The 17,531-nt window shown below is 42.5% G+C and overlaps 1 protein-coding gene across 1 annotated transcript; it reads left to right on the top strand.

Annotated features, from left to right (window-relative positions):
* Positions 1–1,830: 1,830 nt before the first annotated feature.
* Positions 1,831–12,261, top strand: LOC134564842 (uncharacterized). The gene is made up of 4 exons (XM_063424063.1): positions 1,831–1,928; positions 5,075–5,377; positions 6,169–6,752; positions 11,040–12,261. Exons 1-4 carry the CDS (start codon positions 1,831–1,833, stop codon positions 11,165–11,167), a joined length of 1,113 nt encoding a protein of 370 aa, XP_063280133.1. The 3' UTR covers positions 11,168–12,261.
* The last annotated feature ends 5,270 nt before the right edge of the window (positions 12,262–17,531 follow it).

Raw genomic sequence — 17,531 nt, 5'->3', positions numbered from 1 at the left:
GCCATGAACAACCCTGCGCCCTGTCCCACCAAACCTTTGCTGGCTCCCTCAACCCCTCAAGTGGCTTGCCTAGTCTTGTAGATGTTCCCCTCGGCCATACAGGCCGCCCCCGAGCAGGGGCGGCCCACCTTAAGTGAACAGAGTTTAAACACGGCGGGAATCGGGCGGTGTCCCTCAGCAGCACTGCGCATGTGCAGCACAGCCATCCGTAAAACAAAATGGCGGTGCCCTTCAAAGACCTTTGTTTCAACAGAAGGGCTGCTTCTTGTTCTTTTCCATGCAACAAAATGCTGACGCCCTATCTGGAGCATGCGCATTACAGCCCACACCATTTTTTTACCACCGAGGCTCACACCTCCAAGTACAGTGCCACCTCTGGCCTCTTCTATTATTGCAAGGAGCAGGGGGAAGAAGAACGGAACAGAAAGTTAGACACGAATAGAAGGAATACAACAGTGTGGAAATTATTTTATCTTGGCAAAAGGGACAGATTTGCAAGATGCAGGCTCACTGAATCTGGAAAGAGACCCCTCAAATTTTAAATCACAAGATTTTAGGAAAAAGTTTAAAATCACTTAATTGGGCTGAAGTGAGGCGAAAAACAGAGAGAGATTTTGATGTAGTAAATGAACAGCTTTTGATTATGCCTTATCGAGAAACTCAAAAAAGCACACTCGCCTCCTCCTCCGTGGTGGCCAGAGACACAGAGACCTGAAGCAGAAGCAGAGCTGCTCCTGCAGGCTGTGCTGCCCCATCTGCTGAGCCTGGCCTGGCCCGGTCCCTGCCTGGCATTCCTCCCCAGCCCAGCCAGCCCAGCCATAGGGAATGCAGCCACCGCCAAGAAGAACATCGTGATCAATCCCAGATAACCAGCAACTTGAAAAGATCCAAGAGCAGTCAGCTTTGCAGAGAGATGAAAATACCTTGTCAGAAATCCTAAAGACAGTAACAGCAATCCAACAACCCAGAAACTTGCCAAGAAATACAGAAGAAAATAGAGGAAGCTTGAATATATTGTACAGACATCTCCAAAATGCTGCAAAATTGAATAGCAGTTTTAACAAACTATAAGTGATGTCTCTTTTTCATTGGGAAAGCTGCAGTTACTGAATTATACTCAAGGTTACATAAATATAAATTAAGGGTTGATAGAGTTAAGCATAAATGAGCTACTGTGTTTAGGTCAAAGTTATATGCTATTGCTTTGGTATCTAGATGCTAAGTGAAACAGGAGATTTAAGAGTTAAAAGGGAATTTAGATTAGCTTAGGCAATATATATATATGAACATATGGTATTCATTATTTTACTTATATGGAACTTAGATGGGGATCCTCCAGAGAATAAATTTTTGATGAACTTGCAGAATACAGAGGGGCCCCTGATAAAAACTGCTGAGCTTGCCAAAAGATGTGAAACAAAAGGAAACTGCGCATGCGGAGACACTCAAGTTTGAAAGTTCAACAGAGATGAAGACGTTTGAGCCTTCATCCCTTCAGGCCCCAGACTCATTTAAAGATCACCGACTCAATAAAAAGGGCAGACTGTGCAGCTGCAGCTAATTTCCATATCATGCGGAGAATAGGCGGGGATAGATACTGAATATGTATAGGCATTATAGAATATGTATGATTTTTGTGAATAAATAGGGAATCTGTGGAGATGGGGGCAGGCAAGATTTGGGATGCTGCTCTCCCCTTGCGTCCAGTGCTGAATAGACTACCTACCTACTTTACAACTTTTGAGTTGTGGAGTTATTACCGCATTTCATTTGGCAAAGCAGATGGGACAATTCTGTCTGTCTGCAGAAATCGGGCTAAGGAACGGAGGAATGCAAGGCTCCACCAGGAGTTTCCTGGAGGAGGACTCTGTGACCTTGGCTCACTTACAGCAGCTACAGATAAGAGCCCCTGGTATGCGGATCAAACGGTATGTGTCTACTTTAAGGGGGTTGTAAGACGTACATACGCAAGGTTGGAGGGCTGTTGGTAAATCTCAGGAGACGTCCTGTGTACAACGCTGTCCCTAGGGCAAGGCTTGCAAGGTTCTGGCTGATAGTGCAGCCAGAGGAAGGACCTGTGCCGCTCCTTCATCCCCCACAGGTTTAGGGGAAGGAGGAGGGAGGAAGGGGAGGCCAATGAAGGAATTCACTGACTGATAGAGCAGCCGCAAAGCAATCCTAGAACACAGATCGAGTGGATTCCTGTTTCTGCGTTATCAGAGCTAAAGGTAGTGTGTGTGAGCCCGGGCATTGTAAGAGTGTCAAAAAGTGGGAGTGACTGAAACGTGTCCTGAGAGGGGGCGAGTGGAGTGAGGAATTATCTACTCCAATCTAGTTTTTTGGGTGAAAGAAAGCAGGAGTATTGTGTAGAGTGGGATACAAGTGAGCAGAGTGTTGATAAAAAGCATGAATAATCGTAAGTGTGATATGCTTTGCATTCGAGTGTGTTAAGTTTGTGGTTTGCATATTGAGAAAAAACGGGGGAGTAGATCTGTCTTACTGTTTCTGTCTTAATGTTGCTTTGTTGCTACTTACATTGCTGCCTCGTCGTGGTGTCCTGCCTTGTTGTTGTGCTCTGCTTTGTTGTCATGCTATTGTTGTTTTTACTGTAATTTTATCCTGGTTCTTTGTGTTATCACTATCCTCTTTCCAGGCAATGTATTGAAGTATTTTTCTTAGTTCATTTGTGATACAACACTGCCATCTTGTGTCAAAGGATATAATTACAGCAGAGTTGGAATTCTGACTTGAGAAATTACTGAGAGTGACCATAATGTTCCAAGAGGAAAACTTGGACAGGGGCAAAGCAAGGCACAAAGAAAGAGATAATGGGAGCTGGGCAGAGCATAGAAGTTCCTAAAGCCAGACCGTTAGGCTGTGTTATAGCACATTGGAAGGAAGTTGCGGGAACGGGAGGCACTGAAAATAAGTCCACCCGTATTAAATATTGTAGTCAGTGGTGGCCCTTATATAGATTAGACGAGGATGTAAAGTGGCCTCCCACAGGGACATTGGACTACAATACTTTGTTACAATTAATGTTATTTTTAAGGAGGGAGGGCAAGTGGAGCCAAGTCTCATATTGTGATATGTTCTTCTCTCTCCGAGACCACCCTGAATGGCAGAGGGATTACGGGATTAGGGCGCCTCGTGACTCTCTGGTGTTAGCTTTAGAAAAAGAAAATAAAGCAAAGAAGGAGAAATTAAAGGGATGTTGTTCAGCCTGTAGCATCAGGCAGAGATGTATAAAATCAGACAAGGTATACCGGGTGGAAGATCAGGATGAAGACCCATTCAATCTACTGCTATCTCCTCCTAAGAGACAGGGGGAGGAAGAGGAAGAAAGGGATGCAGATTTAGAGGCTCACTCAACCTCTAGCAGAGCATCCGGCAGTAGATCATCTCCTAGTAGCTCACCTCCTAGCAGAGCATCCCGTAGGAGACCATCTCCTGGCAGATCACCCCCTAGCAGTCCAGTATCATCCAGGACCAGACAACAGATTGTGATAGCACCTCTGCGGGAGGCAGTAGGACCAGATGGGAACCCAGTAATAGTTAAAGCACCTTTTTCAAGTATTGATTTAGAATCATGGCAAAAGGTTGCTAAGAACTACCATGATGATCCAGCAGCTACAGCACAGTGTCTGCGTTATTTAATTAAACAACATAACCCAGACTGGTCTGACATACAATTACTACTGGAGTCACTAACTGAGACAGAAAAGTGGTTAGTTTTGAAAACAGCAGATTTAGCAGGGGATTATTATAGGGACCAACAATTAGATGTAAAGGACTATTTCCCCTTTCAGAAACCAGATTGGAAATCAAGCAAATAAGATGACATGAAGAAGATAGAAGGTTATCAGGAATGGATAGCAAAATGGATGGAACAAGTAATTCCTAAAACCAAAAATTGGTCAGAGTTATATAATGTCAAACAGGGTCCCTCTGAATCACCATCCGAGTTTTTGGAATGATTGAGGAATGCAATGTGCTGCTATATGAGTTTAGATCCTAGAGAAGATGTGGGGATTCAACAATTAGTACACCTATTTTTGGGCCAATCAACAGCAGATATTAGGTGCAAACTTCAGAAATTAAAAGGGCCTGATGTAAGGAACCTGGAAAAACTAGTAGATGAGGCATGAAGGGTGTATAATAATAGAGAAGCATATAAACAGAATATGAACAAATTCATGGCAGTAGTAAGACCAGAGAAAGGAGGAGGAAGACAAAGCCAGCATCAGGGAGGTCCACCCTGATTGGGTAAGGATAAATGTGCCTTCTGTAGAGGATTTGGACACTGGAAAAATAAGTAAGTGTCCCAAATGGAGGAGGGACAAAGGAAGTGGAATGATTGCTGGTGTCAAAGAGGATTGAAGAGGACCGGGAGATCCTACCCCAGAGGATCCCCTGGTTATATCAATGAAGCTGGGGGAAGAAGGAAAGAGGGTAGAATTTTTAGTTGACAGGGGATCAACATACTCAGTATTGAATAGAGCTCTGGTGCCCGTGGGAAAAGATTATGTTATAGTACAAGGGGCTACTGGTCAATCTGAAAAGGCTTACTTTTGTAAACCACTAAAATATACATTTGGGAAACAATGGGGCACTCACAAATTTTTAAGTCTTCAAAGGCTCTCTTGGGAAGGGACTTATTAGAACAATTACAAGCAACTATTATCTTTAAGGATGGGGAGATTATCCTGGAGGTAAATGATCAACAATACGTTGAAGTGTCAAGTTTAATATTAACAGCCACTGAGACTGAAGGACAAATCAGTGAGGAAATTGTTAATCAGGTGTTCCCTGGGGTATGGGCATCTAATGTGCCGGGAAGAGCAAAAAATGCACCTCCTATAGTAATCAATCTTAAGGAAGGAAAACAACCAGTCAGGATTAAACAGTATCCTTTAAGAAAAGAGGACAGGGAAAGAATCAGGCCAGTGATTGAAAAATTCCTACAACAAGGGCTACTAAAGGAATGCCAATCTGACTTTAATACTTCCATTTTGCCTATTCGGAAACCTAATGGATCATATGGAGTGGTACAGGACCTATGAGCTGTTAACAGAATAACTGAGGATCTTTACCCGGTGGTAGCAAACCCATATACCCTATTGACATGTTTAACACCAGAATTAACCTGGTTCACTGTTTTAGACTTGAAAGATGCCTTCTTTTGCCTCCCTCTCCATGAAGCCAGTCAGAAAATTTTTGCCTTTGAATGGAAGAACCGTAGGAGTGGACTTAAAACCCAGCTCACATGGACAGTGCTCCCCCAGGGTTTCAAAAACTCGCCGACCCTGTTTGGAGAACAACTCGCAAAGGACTTAGAGGCCTGGGACGCCCCCTCAGAAGAAGGAAAGCTACTGCAGTAAGTAGATGACCTCCTAATACCCACTCGGACAGAAAAAGCATGTGGGGCTTGGACGGTGAGTCTTAAACTTTTTGGGGCTACAAGGGTATAGAGTATCAAAGAAAAAGGCTCAAATGGTAAAGCAGAAGGTGATCTACCTAGGGTAAGAAGCTAGTGCTGGACAGCGGACTCTAGGGCAAGATCGTAAAGAAGCAATATGCCAGACCCCACAACCCCAGACCATAAAGGAACTGCAAACCTTTTTGGGAATGACAGGATGGTGTAGATTATGGATCTACAACTATGGGTTGCTTGTTAAACCTTTGTATGAACTCGTAGCAAAAGGGAATAAAGATCTCCAGTGGACCAAGGAGGCCACCCGAGCCTTTTCCCAGTTAAAGGAAGCTCTTATGTCAGCCCCAGCCTTAGGACTTCCTGACATGAGTAAACCATTCTTTCTGTTTTCCCATGAGAAACAGGGGATCGCCCTGGGAATACTGGCACAGAACCTGGGCCCATACCAAAGGGCAGTTGCCTACTTTTCCAAACAGCTAGATGCAGCAGCCAAGGGATGGCCAGGATGTCTCAGAGCTGTAGCAGCAGTTGTGATAAATATCCAAGATGCATGTAAATTCACTTTAGGCCAGAAAATTACTGTACTGGTCTCACACAGTGTCTGCAGTATTAGAAGTGAAAGGAGGACACTGGCTATCCTCACAGAGGTTCCTGAAATACCAAGCCATTATGGTAGAACAAGATGATGTGGAAATAGTGGTAACTAATATTGTCAATCCACCCTCTTTCCTCAGTGGAAACCAAGGAGAGTTGGTACATTATGACTGCTTTGAGACTATTGAAGCCACCTACTCCAGCTGTCCAGACTTAAAGGACACCCCTTTTGATGACACAGAAACCTGGTTCACTGATGGAAGTAGCTATGTCATCAGCAGGAAACGATACGCTGGGTATGCAGTTACCACAAGTAAGAAGGTAATAGAATCCGGACCATTACCTACAAATACCTCTGCACAGAAAGCTGAGTTAATTGCCTTAACCCGGGCCTTGGAGATGGCAACAGGAAGGAAAATAAATATCTACTCCGACTCGAGATATGCATTCGGAGATGTGCATGCACATGGAGCTATTTGGAAGGAAAGGGGACTGTTAAATTCACAGGGAAAGAACATCAAACATGCACAAGAGATAATGCGATTACTGGAAGCGGTCCAGATGCCTGAGAAAGTAGCAATCATGCACATTAAGGCACATCAAAAGGTGAGCTCAGTATTGGAAGACGGAAATGAACTGGCGGACAGAGAGGCAAAACAGGCAGCAAAACGTGAGGTAATTGTTGAAGCAACCTTGATTCCAGATGGACAGATAGTCCCTGAAGGTAAGCCAACATACAATAAGATAAGAAATTGATTGAGGATCAAAAGGGAGCATATAACCAGGAAGGATGGGCTGTAACTACAGAAGGAAAACTGGTAGTCCCCTCTCATATATTATGGTCCCTAGTAAGAGAGGAACATAAAAAGACACACTGGGGAGTGGATGCTCTGTACAACTATCTAGTTGAAAAGATTATTGCTAGAAATCTTTATACCACTGTCACTCAAGTGACTCGACAGTGCGATCTTTGTCTCCAGACTAATCCTAAAAATACCCCCAAACCAAAACTTGGTCAAATTGGAATAGGTCAGGGACCTGGGCAGCAGTGGCAAATTGACTTTTCAGAACTTCCAAGAAAAGGGGGGTATAGATATTTACTGGTACTGACAGATACCTCTTCAGGATGGCCAGAAGCTTTCCCCTCCAGAACTGCAAAAGCTCGGGAGGTAACTAAGACACTGTTGCAAGAAATAATACCACGCTTTGGAGTTCCAGCCACTATATCCTCAGAGAGAGGACCTCAATTTATTTCAAAGATAGTACAGCAAGTTAGTCGCCACTTGGGTATAAACTGGGAACTCCATACTCCATGTCATCCTCAGTCAAGTGGCCAAGTAGAGAAAATGAATCATTTAATTAAACAACAAATTGTGAGGCTAGGGCAAGAAGTTAATTTGCCTTGGCCCCAATCTCTCCCATTGGCATTATTGCGAATTCGAACTAAGCCAAGAACAAGAGAGAAGTTAAGCCCTTTTGAAATGCTTTATGGGAGACCATATGGGGTATCAAAGGGAATTTCTACCCAAGTTGGAGAAGAGACAATGACCTCCTATTTGATAGTCCTGAGTAAACAATTCAGGAAAATCGAAAAACATGGCTGGAACCCGGAGCCGTGGGTTAGATGGGCCAGTGCATAACATACAGCCTGGAGATTATGTCTATGTTAAGTCTCTTACAGAGAAAACCCTGGAACCACAGTGGGAAGGACTGTTCCAAGTACTGCTTACCATGTTTACTGCAATTAAGATTAAAAAACAGAACGCTTGGATTCATCATACGTGAGTGAAGAAGGCTCCAGGAGCCCCTTGGAAAGCAATGCTGGGTGATAACGAACTGAAATTGAAACTTACTCAGGAAAGATGAATAGACCCTGGATAGAAATGGTAGCATGGAAAATTGTATCTCTTATGGTGGTAGCCATAACTATAACTGAAGCCAATGAAAGACCACGCTCATACCATATTATCGGGAGGCATGTTTGTTGAGGAAAAGTGTACAACGCGCATTCTTCTAAACTGTTGTACCAAATGTTGAAGGTTACCGGTGCTAAAGTTTGGGAAGGTAGAAATGTTTGGGGCTGTGAATATGCATTTATTCAGATTGGATATCATGGGTCTCACCAAAAACCCATGGAGTTACTCCGAATTGATTCTGAATGCTGTGAAACATGCTTGTCTGATTGTCCCGCATTTAGATTTGAGATACAGGGGTGTAGAGTTAGGGGGTATAGATTGGACTATAACATTACTCAGGATTGTGTTGACCCCCAAAGTGAGGAGGAAGAAATAAATCCGGCAACCCAAAGACCAGAGGAACCTGAAATTACTCAAGCTCAAACCACCCTAGGGAAAGTAATCCAGCCTATAGTCATGAAAATTGGGCCATAAGCTGTCAAGAAGGTGGGGATCCAACGGCTGTTACTGAATCCAGAATGGTCCTTGAAGCGAGTAGAAGTGGAAATGCAAGTAAATGCTTCTGCCATTCAATCAGAATGCACCCCCTTCCTTAAGACTTCCTTCATGGATTAGACTACTCGGTTGGAGAAACGTGCACCTGATGCTTTTAGGCAGAAAAGAGACCTTACAGGGATACTAGGAACAGGACTGGGGATTTTGAATACAATAGACTCAGAGGTAATAATGAACAAATTGACTGCAACTGGCAGTGACATAGTTAAATTACAACAACCTTTGCAATCTTCTCTACTAGCATTAGGTACTAGTCAGTGGAAACTAAAATATTACCAGAATGGGAAGGCATAGAAGAACAAAATCATGGGTTAATAGTAAACGCCATGGGAAAAGCTAGTGAAAACATGTCCCTGGCCCTTGGATGTGTACAAGCACAATTATGGATGCAGTCAGTGGCTGCCTCAATTATTAGAGAAGGTAGTGAAGGCACATTCCCTGCTGACATTTGCAAAATTGTTTGGGATCACGCCTCTGATTTAGAGAGAACTTCAGTCATGGTGGGTCCTGGTTAATTTCACCTATAATCCTCTAACAAGCATGGTAACTGCCTTTGTTTTAACCATGCATAATGTGTCAGTGAGTCTGATACACCCAATAGTTGCCTTAGGACTAAACCATCAGGGTACTATCTTATATCCTTCTGAGCACAGGATGTGGGCATGGAAAGTTAAAGGAAAATGGAAGACTATTAATATGGAGTCTTGTGCCATGAGGGAACAATTAGGATTTATATGTGAAGGGAACATAAATGATGATCAAGATACTTGCCTGGATACAGACCAAAGTATTTGTCATTTCGAGGTTCGTACAGTCAACCAAACAACTTCACTGGTGTACATAGGTCAGGGCTGTGTATGTCTCAGGACACCATGCCCCACAATAGTGGTGGATGAGCTAATCATAAACAAAATCAAATCCAATTTATGCATTTGTAATTTTGTCAGAATTGAGGGCTGTGACTTCTCATATCGAGCACCCGTGATCTCCCATCAGTATATAAAGGCAAATTTGACTACGGTACAGGAAATATCCCCTGTGCCTATAGGGATGAATTTAACTTTGGTCAAGCAGTTGTTGAAATATGAGGAATTGAAGAAAATTCTTAGAGAAATAAGAGACATGGGAAGAAAGACTCTGATTACCATACATCATGACACAGAAGCCATACAAAGAGTCTTTAAGAGACTGGAAACAGAAACATCTCACCAAAAGTGGGATGCAATTTTTGGATGGTCACCAACAGGGACTGGGTTTCTTAATGCATTAGTTCATCCAACCATTGTGTTATTGATCCTGATTAGCACAAGCATGGTTTTGTCTTTTGTGATGCTTATTTGGAACTGGAGAATGTTGCAATGAATAGCAATGTTAACTTCACTGACAACAGTTCATGGTAAAGCACTGAGAGATGCATATCATAGAAAAGGAGAAAGGGAGCTTGGTATCAAGTAAAAGAATTTACTGGTGTCTAGAAAAGGGGGGATTGAAACAGGAGATTTAAGAGTTAAAAGGGAATTTAGCTTAGGCAATATATATATATGAACATATGGTATTCATTATTTTACTTATATGGAACTTAGATGGGGATCCTCCAGAGAATAAATTTTTGATGAACTTGCAGAATACAGAGGGGCCCCTGATAAAAACTGCTGAGCTTGCCAAAAGATGTGAAACAAAAGGAAACTGCGCATGCGGAGACACTCAAGTTTGAAAGTTCAACAGAGATGAAGACGTTTGAGCCTTCATCCCTTCAGGCCCCAGACTCATTTAAAGATCACCGACTCAATAAAAAGGGCAGACTGTGCAGCTGCAGCTAATTTCCATATCATGCGGAGAATAGGCGGGGATAGATACTGAATATGTATAGGCATTATAGAATATGTATGATTTTTGTGAATAAATAGGGAATCTGTGGAGATGGGGGCAGGCAAGATTTGGGATGCTGCTCTCCCCTTGCGTTCAGTGCTGAATAAACTACCTACCTACTTTACAACTTTTGAGTTGTGGAGTTATTACAGCATTTCATAAGTTCTCTTCAAATTAACTTTTATTGAGTTGAAATGTTGATTAATTTAAAATTATTCTAAGTTCTGTTAGAAGACGCTTGTCTAAAGTTCAAAGTATAGGGGTTTTTTTTAGAAGAAGGCAGCTCCGCGTGGCTGAGTTTTATCCTCCAGAAAGCCCCAGACAGCGGGCACCCGTCAGTTCACAGCTCCATATGGAACGCTCGAGCTTTGCAGACAGCAGGGACTGGAACACATTCCCTGCTCACAGCTCCTTCCCGGAGCTCAAGGCTCCAATGCCATTCCCTCCTGGTCTCTGTGCAGGCTTTTCAACAGCTTGGCAGCTCTGCCAGGGCGACCCCTGGATCGGCGGCCCCTCTCCGCTGGCTCCGGGGCAAGAGGTGGGAAACAAAAACGCTTTGTGTCTTTTTAACCTTTTCCATATTTGGTTTTGGTGTTTTTTCCCCTTTTTGCTACATGTGGTCTTAAAAGGTTTTCTTTGTGTTGTTTTTCCCCTCCACTTTTCTATCGCAGGTGTTTGGGGGGGGCGAGGATGCAGCAGCCCCATGGGAACTGTAGCGGGCAGAGCCGAGCGGGTCGCACTGGTTCCACACAGCTCCCACTGCCACCGTTACTCAGGCATTCCAGAGCTAAGGATCTAATCCCTACGGATGTGAGCACAACACAGCGACATTTGTTTGTTTTTCCTTTCACCGCAGCGACTACAGGATTACAGCGGCCGGAGTTTTTTTCTCTCTTCCCCTCCTCCTCCTCTTTTTTCCCTGCGGGCAGCATGGCCCCCCCTCTCCAGTGCTGAGTGGGTTTTGACTAATTCTATTTAATGAGGCTTTAAGTATTGTGTTTGTGTGCCTTGAAAATGTGTTGATATAAGGTTTTGGGGTTTTTTTAAGTTAAATTTGTTTTTTGACTGATTTCTGATTTTATACAGTTTTACAGTTGCTGGAGAGATAGAAAGCAGTAAATGCAGTGCCTTATTACCTATCAAAGATTTAACATAGGTCTGATTTCTTTAACAAGAACGCTAATGAACTTGCCAGATGAAATTACACAAAATACAATCGTGAAAAGCTACTCAGCTGTTCAGCAGTCTGCCAAATTACTTGGTGTTATATTTTTTTCAGTAACCTTGCACTCTAAGAAATTGTAACAGTCGATCCAAAAATCCCTCATCTGCCTCACGACTGTCAGAGGCTGAGACCCCCAAGGACCCTGGGCTGCAGCACAGGAGTTCTGGCCTGATTGAGGTGGGATCCAAGCTTCTCCCTGCAGCTGCTGTTATTGGACCGAGACGCCCTTCTCAGAGACCTGCACATGAACAATGGACGCTGTTACGGTTCCTGGGCTGTGTTTGCGGAGGCCGTGTTTGCTGTTTCTGTACTGACCGTACCTGCTGTAAGGCTTGGGCTGCACCGCTCCCTCTATTGTGAAAAAACACCTGCAGTGCCCACGAGACCTCCCCCCCTTCCTGGCATCTTGCCCTTTGCCTCGAAAAAGAACTATAACAATCACCCCAGAGAGGAGACTCTCTGAGGCCTCCCCGGTGGACGACGGATCTATTGACGCACACCACGAGGACTGTGAAGGTGGTCTATTGGCTCCAGCATCACGAGGACTCTCGTCTGTTTGTCGGTAGCTATGACCCCCCTTTTTCTCTTTTCTCTCTCTCTCTTCCTTTCCCTTCTCTTCTATCGCATAATTGTGTGTATCAATAAAGATACAATTGATTTTATTTGAACTAAGTTCTCTTTGCCTCTTTTTGCACTCTGAAATCAAAACGAACTATTACAACCATCCTTTGGCTAGTGACAGAAATCTTACAAAATTTCTGTTTCTGTGAAATTTGCAGTTGCCATGGATTTTTCTCATAACTAAATTACTTAGGAGTTTAATATGCTTGTTGTGACTTTTATCCCTCCAGTACATCATCATGTTATTTCTTTTACGGGTTGGTCACTTTTCCTTTTTTTTTTTTTTTTGTTTGATGTTATAACAATAGAATAAGCTACATCTTGATGTATCTATAACTTTTGGAGATATTAATTTGAAGTTGTGTTTACATAAGGTCCAAGGGTATAATGATTCTGGTAAATTGAGCAAGGCTAAGTTTTAATGGGTTGGTTTGGTGGATTTCATGTCTGCTAAGTTTCAAGATTAGTAAGTCTAGACAAGGTTTTATCCCAGTTTTATATAGATCATAGTTGTATTCAGTGTAATGGTTGACTTTGAGTTTTCTTAAAAGTACCTTCTGTTTTACTGAGGTAATAATTGAACTATTAATTTGAAGTCCTTTTAGGGCAGAGTTTTATTGAGTTAATTTTGTTAAGCTTTATTACTGTCAAAATTTGTTTACACCAAGTTTGAGTGTTATTCAGTCTGAGTTATTATAGATTTTACTGGTGAATTGTTCAGTGTTTTCTTTTTCATGCTTCCTGATGCCCATGGGTTATGACCATGCAGGCTGTGCAGGAGGCAGAGCTGTTTGGGCTTTTCTTTGTTTTCTAGGGGTTCTCTGGGTCTGTTGATGTTTTTGAACTTGAGCAGAGGGTGGAAGCTCTTGAGGACCTTCTAAGTGGTAGATAAGCTCTCTAGTATTTTTTCTTTGTGGGATGCTGTTGTCCATCCTTGCTGTGGGATGCTGTGTGTCTTCTCAGCTTTGGATTGGGTTGTCAGTGCAGTCTCATTTTGCTTCTATCCTGTTTTTCAGATTCCAACTCATTTGGTGAAAGAGCTCATAGTTTTATCTCCCTTTTTGTTTCATTTTACTGTTATGATTACATGAATGTTTGGAATATATTATCTAAACTTTTTTGGATAGTTACAACTGCTATTTTTTTGAGAGAAAAGGTTACAGGTGGACACGATCTTGAATCGTGGGAAAGCACAGCCTTGAGCCATGGGGAATGGCCCAGAACTAGGAAATATATTGCATCTGTGTCTTGGTTTGGAAAGACAGGTATCTGTCAGGGGAAACTGGAGTTTCACTTGGAAAGGAGAATGTACCCCCCCCCCCCAAATTATTACAATTTTGCAATTAGGAGCTTTCAGGAAAAAATATGGGAATAGGAGTAACAGTTGTTTACTAAGAATATAAAAAAAATACAAATGCAGTAGTACAAAAAACAAACAACCAAACAAACAAAAGTCCTAGAAAACCCTGACAGAGTCAGAGATATGACCTGACACCCTGTTGGTCAGGGTGTTGGAAGCAGTCCAAATAAGTCCTCCTAGAGTAACAGATGTTGCTCTGTGAAGTAGAGATGATCCTGTAGGAAAAAAATGGTCCAATGCTGGCGAGATGAGTCCAGTCTTCCTCCAAAGATTCAGTGAAAAACCAGCTGCATTAGTGTTTGGGATTGCAGGTTTTATGCCAGTGGAAAGGCTTTGGCTCCTCCCACTGGGTGGAGCATCTCACAATGGAATGAAGTAATGTTGTTAGTCATGTGAGAGGCCTTAAATGGCCCATTCACAGGTGATGTCCCTCGGAGGAGGATGGGTGGAGGAGGAGGATGGATGCAGGAGGAGAGAAGAACAATATCTCCCAACAGGTTTCAACAGATGAAAATAGAATACGCATTTTTGGTTACATTTTTCAACCCAAGACAGTCTGAGGAGACATGGGGCACAGTCTGAAGAACCATGGACTTCACCCCTGATGTCACAGCTGTGTTTTGAGTGTGATAAAAGAATGGGATAGCTAGTCAGGAGAAGATCCTGAGGAAGAAGGAATTGAAGGTATTGCAAGAACAGTTTGGGAAGACTGAGCAAATGGGAGAGACACTTACTGCTGTGAGGAATCTGCTATGAGGTCAGTCTGGGTCTGCAGTTGGACCCTGCAGCGGGAGTCTGTTGCAGTCATAGTTGAGCTGGGTGAAGGCCTACGGTCAGAGGCGGCAAGGGAATACTTGTCGTATTCTACTGTCCCATTCCTACTAGAATACAGTCATATTCTATTAAGAAATAACCAATTGTCAGAGTCTGAAAAAGGAACCCTACAGCAGGAGTTTACTGCAGTTAAAGGTCAGTGAATACTTAGGATCAGGATGGCTGAATTATAAAGAAGAACAAACCAGGACCTTTTCACATTTTTAGACAAGAGTCTGTGGCTTGACTGTTTCTATCTCAAACATGAGGTCTGAGTACTAATTGTATGGTGTGAACTTACTAATTGCTAATAGGCATTATGCATAAGTTGATATTATTGTGTTATAGCTGGCTTCTTAGAAAACAAGTGTTGTTTCAAGATTTTATTTACTTATTTATTTTTTTAACTGCTTTAAGTATTTCATAACTGCTATTCTTAAGGACCTTGTTTAAATATGTGTTAAATTGTTCTCTAGCTGTTTATGCTAGTTTCTGCACTAGCTCTGGGGTTTGACCCAGTGCTGTCTCATAATTTTTAAGTATTTTTCAGAGTTCCAAGAAACTATATCTGAGCTTTGTTGAAGACCTCCTCTGAACTGATGATATTGTGACCTTTAGTTATTGTTACAGAAGCCCTCTGACAGTTTGCCGTGTTTAAAGCATCCCTATCTTGAGGGAATTTCGGAGGAGACCAGTTATTAGATGGTTCAGCTAGTCTTTCACCCTAAGAATCTTAAGAGCCTTGTTTTGAAATACGTCTAGGGAATTCTCTTCCAGCTTAGAGCTCAGGCAGCGGCCAGGCCTTAGCTCTATGTGGATGGGAAATTTGCCAACAGACCCAGATGTTTTCTGTATCAAAACAATATTCAAGTCGCCTTGGCTTGGCAATTAAATCCTATGAATATGACAGCTGGACCTTTGACAAGAGCTTGGAGAATCATTATCCCGAGAATGATTGTCCAAATCTTCACTGATTTGAGGTTTATCAGCTGTTTGCAGACTCTGGGATGATGGTACAGTATTTCAGAGATTGCTAATTACTTAATTTCACATGTGTTGATTATGTGTATTATCTGAAATATTCCTAATGGCTGTACCTGACTTATTCCTGATTGCTGTCAGTCTCTTCTTTCACTGCATATATAGTTTTGTTTTGTTATTCTCTTTATGCTCTTAGCAAGAGTCATGCATGCTGTTGTTTAAAACAAAAACAACAACAAAAAAGGGGGAATTTAGTGCCTTAAGAAGGTTAAATAATGCAAGATGTACATTAGAACTTTAGAAAACAGATAATTTTGAATAATGTGATATTTATATTAGAAATTTGGAAAAAGAGTTATCAAATCAAACTTTCAATTTTGAGCTCAGATCACATCTGCCAGAGGCTCTATGTGTTCAGATCTACCAAGTTTTTGGTTGTAATCTATATGCAGTTTTTCGGAGTCCAGGGCATCTCTCTGATCACCCTGGAGGGTCTGGGACCCCGGTGGAGGGGTCTAGGACCCGAGCAGGAGGTTTGGAACCTGTACAGGGGGGTTTGGAGTCTGTACAGGGGGGTTGGAAACCTTGGCACAGAGCCCAGGAGGAATTACAAGTCTCAAGAGTGTGAAATGAGTAGTAGCTAGTTTATCAAAGGGTGAAAAACTAGAATTTGGGAGGTTTTAGAATGGAGGCTGAAGAGCCAAGATGGAGGAATCAGGACGTGGACCTGTTCTTCCTTCTTGTTCTTGCCCTCTATCTTCTGCAGTGCTGGGTCACAAGGGATTGGTTTAGAGTAGATATGACATATGACCTGTCTAGCATAGGTAGTAGGCATTGGTAATTAGTTGTAAATAATAGACATGTAACATGTAGTATAAGAAGTCAAGACCCTCCCAGTCAGGAGGAGTCGCCACGAGTTCTCTGCCGCCGTAGAAACTTTGGCAGAGCACAGAAAGAACTATGAGACAAGAAAGAATAAACAACCTTGGAAAACCTGAGATGGCGACTCTTGACTTCTTTTGCTTCTGTCACGAGGTATTTCAGAGGGCAAAAGACACTTTACCACTGAATCTTGGGGATAAGAACCCAAGAGCAGTTAGAAAACAAGTAAGTGAAAAAACACACAGTAACCTAGCTGTATGAAGTTTCCCAAAAGAGTTTCCAGGCTTTTAAGGGAAAATCCACTTTATCAGGATAGCAAATTTTTTCAAAATAATTTTTTCAATTGATTCATTATCTTAAAGAGAAGATATGCATGTGTTTTTTATCATCAATAGGTTGAAAATAGTCATCTATTCAGTTGATTAGACATCAATTGCCTGAGAGAATAAGGTTCAGTGAGAAGAAAAATGACTTCATCACCACCCAGCCTTTGTGATCAGAACAGGAGTAGAAGTAGGACTGCCAGAAGACAGCTGTGTCTAGAGACTTACAGAGGAAACTTGTCAAGAAAAGCCTTTTGTTATCCTCATGGTATAGTGTTCCTACTAACCTTCTTCAGCTATTTCCTGTTTCAGGTTACAAAAGGACATTCAGTGATGTCAAGATCAACATTTCCAGCTAATAGACTTTCTCCGTGTCTTGGGTTATGTAACCAAAAAAGGTGTATTGTATTTCATCTGTTGAAACCAGTTGGGGAGATGTCTTTTTTTCCTTTATCTCTTGTAACTCCAGGGGGGAGGGGGGTAGATGCCTTCTGTTAATGGGCCAGCTGTTAAAACCAGGGGAGCAATGTTCCTTATCTCTTCCACGACCCATCCTCCCTCCAGGGGGATATCTGCTGTTAATGAGCTCACCACATGACTGATAAAATTAAATCATTCCATTGTGAGATGCTCCACCCAGTGGGAGGAGCCAAGCATTCCTACCTGGATAAAACCTGAGTTTCAGAACAGCAGAGCATTCTCTTTTCCACTGGATTCTCAGAGGAAGACTGGACTCATCTCACCGCCACTACAGGATCATCTCTACTCCAACAGAACCACATCTGTCACTCCAGGATGACTTTATTTGGACTGCTTCCAACACCCTGGCCGACTGGGTGTCAGGTCATATTCCTGACTCTGTCAGGGTTTTCTAGGACTTTTGTTTGTTTGCCTGCTTGGGGTTTATTTGTTTTTTGGGGTTTTTTTGTTTGTTTTTTGGGGTTTTTTTTTGTTTGTT

Source organism: Prinia subflava (genome assembly GCF_021018805.1).
Source record: "Prinia subflava isolate CZ2003 ecotype Zambia chromosome W unlocalized genomic scaffold, Cam_Psub_1.2 scaffold_22_NEW, whole genome shotgun sequence".
Classification (NCBI taxonomy): domain Eukaryota; kingdom Metazoa; phylum Chordata; class Aves; order Passeriformes; family Cisticolidae; genus Prinia; species Prinia subflava.
The sequence above is the reverse complement of the archived record's forward strand: the minus strand, read 5'-3'. Positions and strand labels throughout refer to the sequence as shown.

Excerpts from the sequence above, each read along its gene's own strand:
- LOC134564842 (XM_063424063.1), top strand. The coding sequence starts at position 1,831 with ATGCAAGGCTCCACCAGGAGTTTCCTGGAGGAGGACTCTGTGACCTTG. Across the intron at positions 1,929-5,074 it reads CCTGGTATGCGGATCAAACG|AATAACTGAGGATCTTTACC; the intron begins GTATGTGTCTAC and ends AGCTGTTAACAG. Across the intron at positions 5,378-6,168 it reads GAAGAAGGAAAGCTACTGCA|TGGAAACCAAGGAGAGTTGG; the intron begins GTAAGTAGATGA and ends CTCTTTCCTCAG.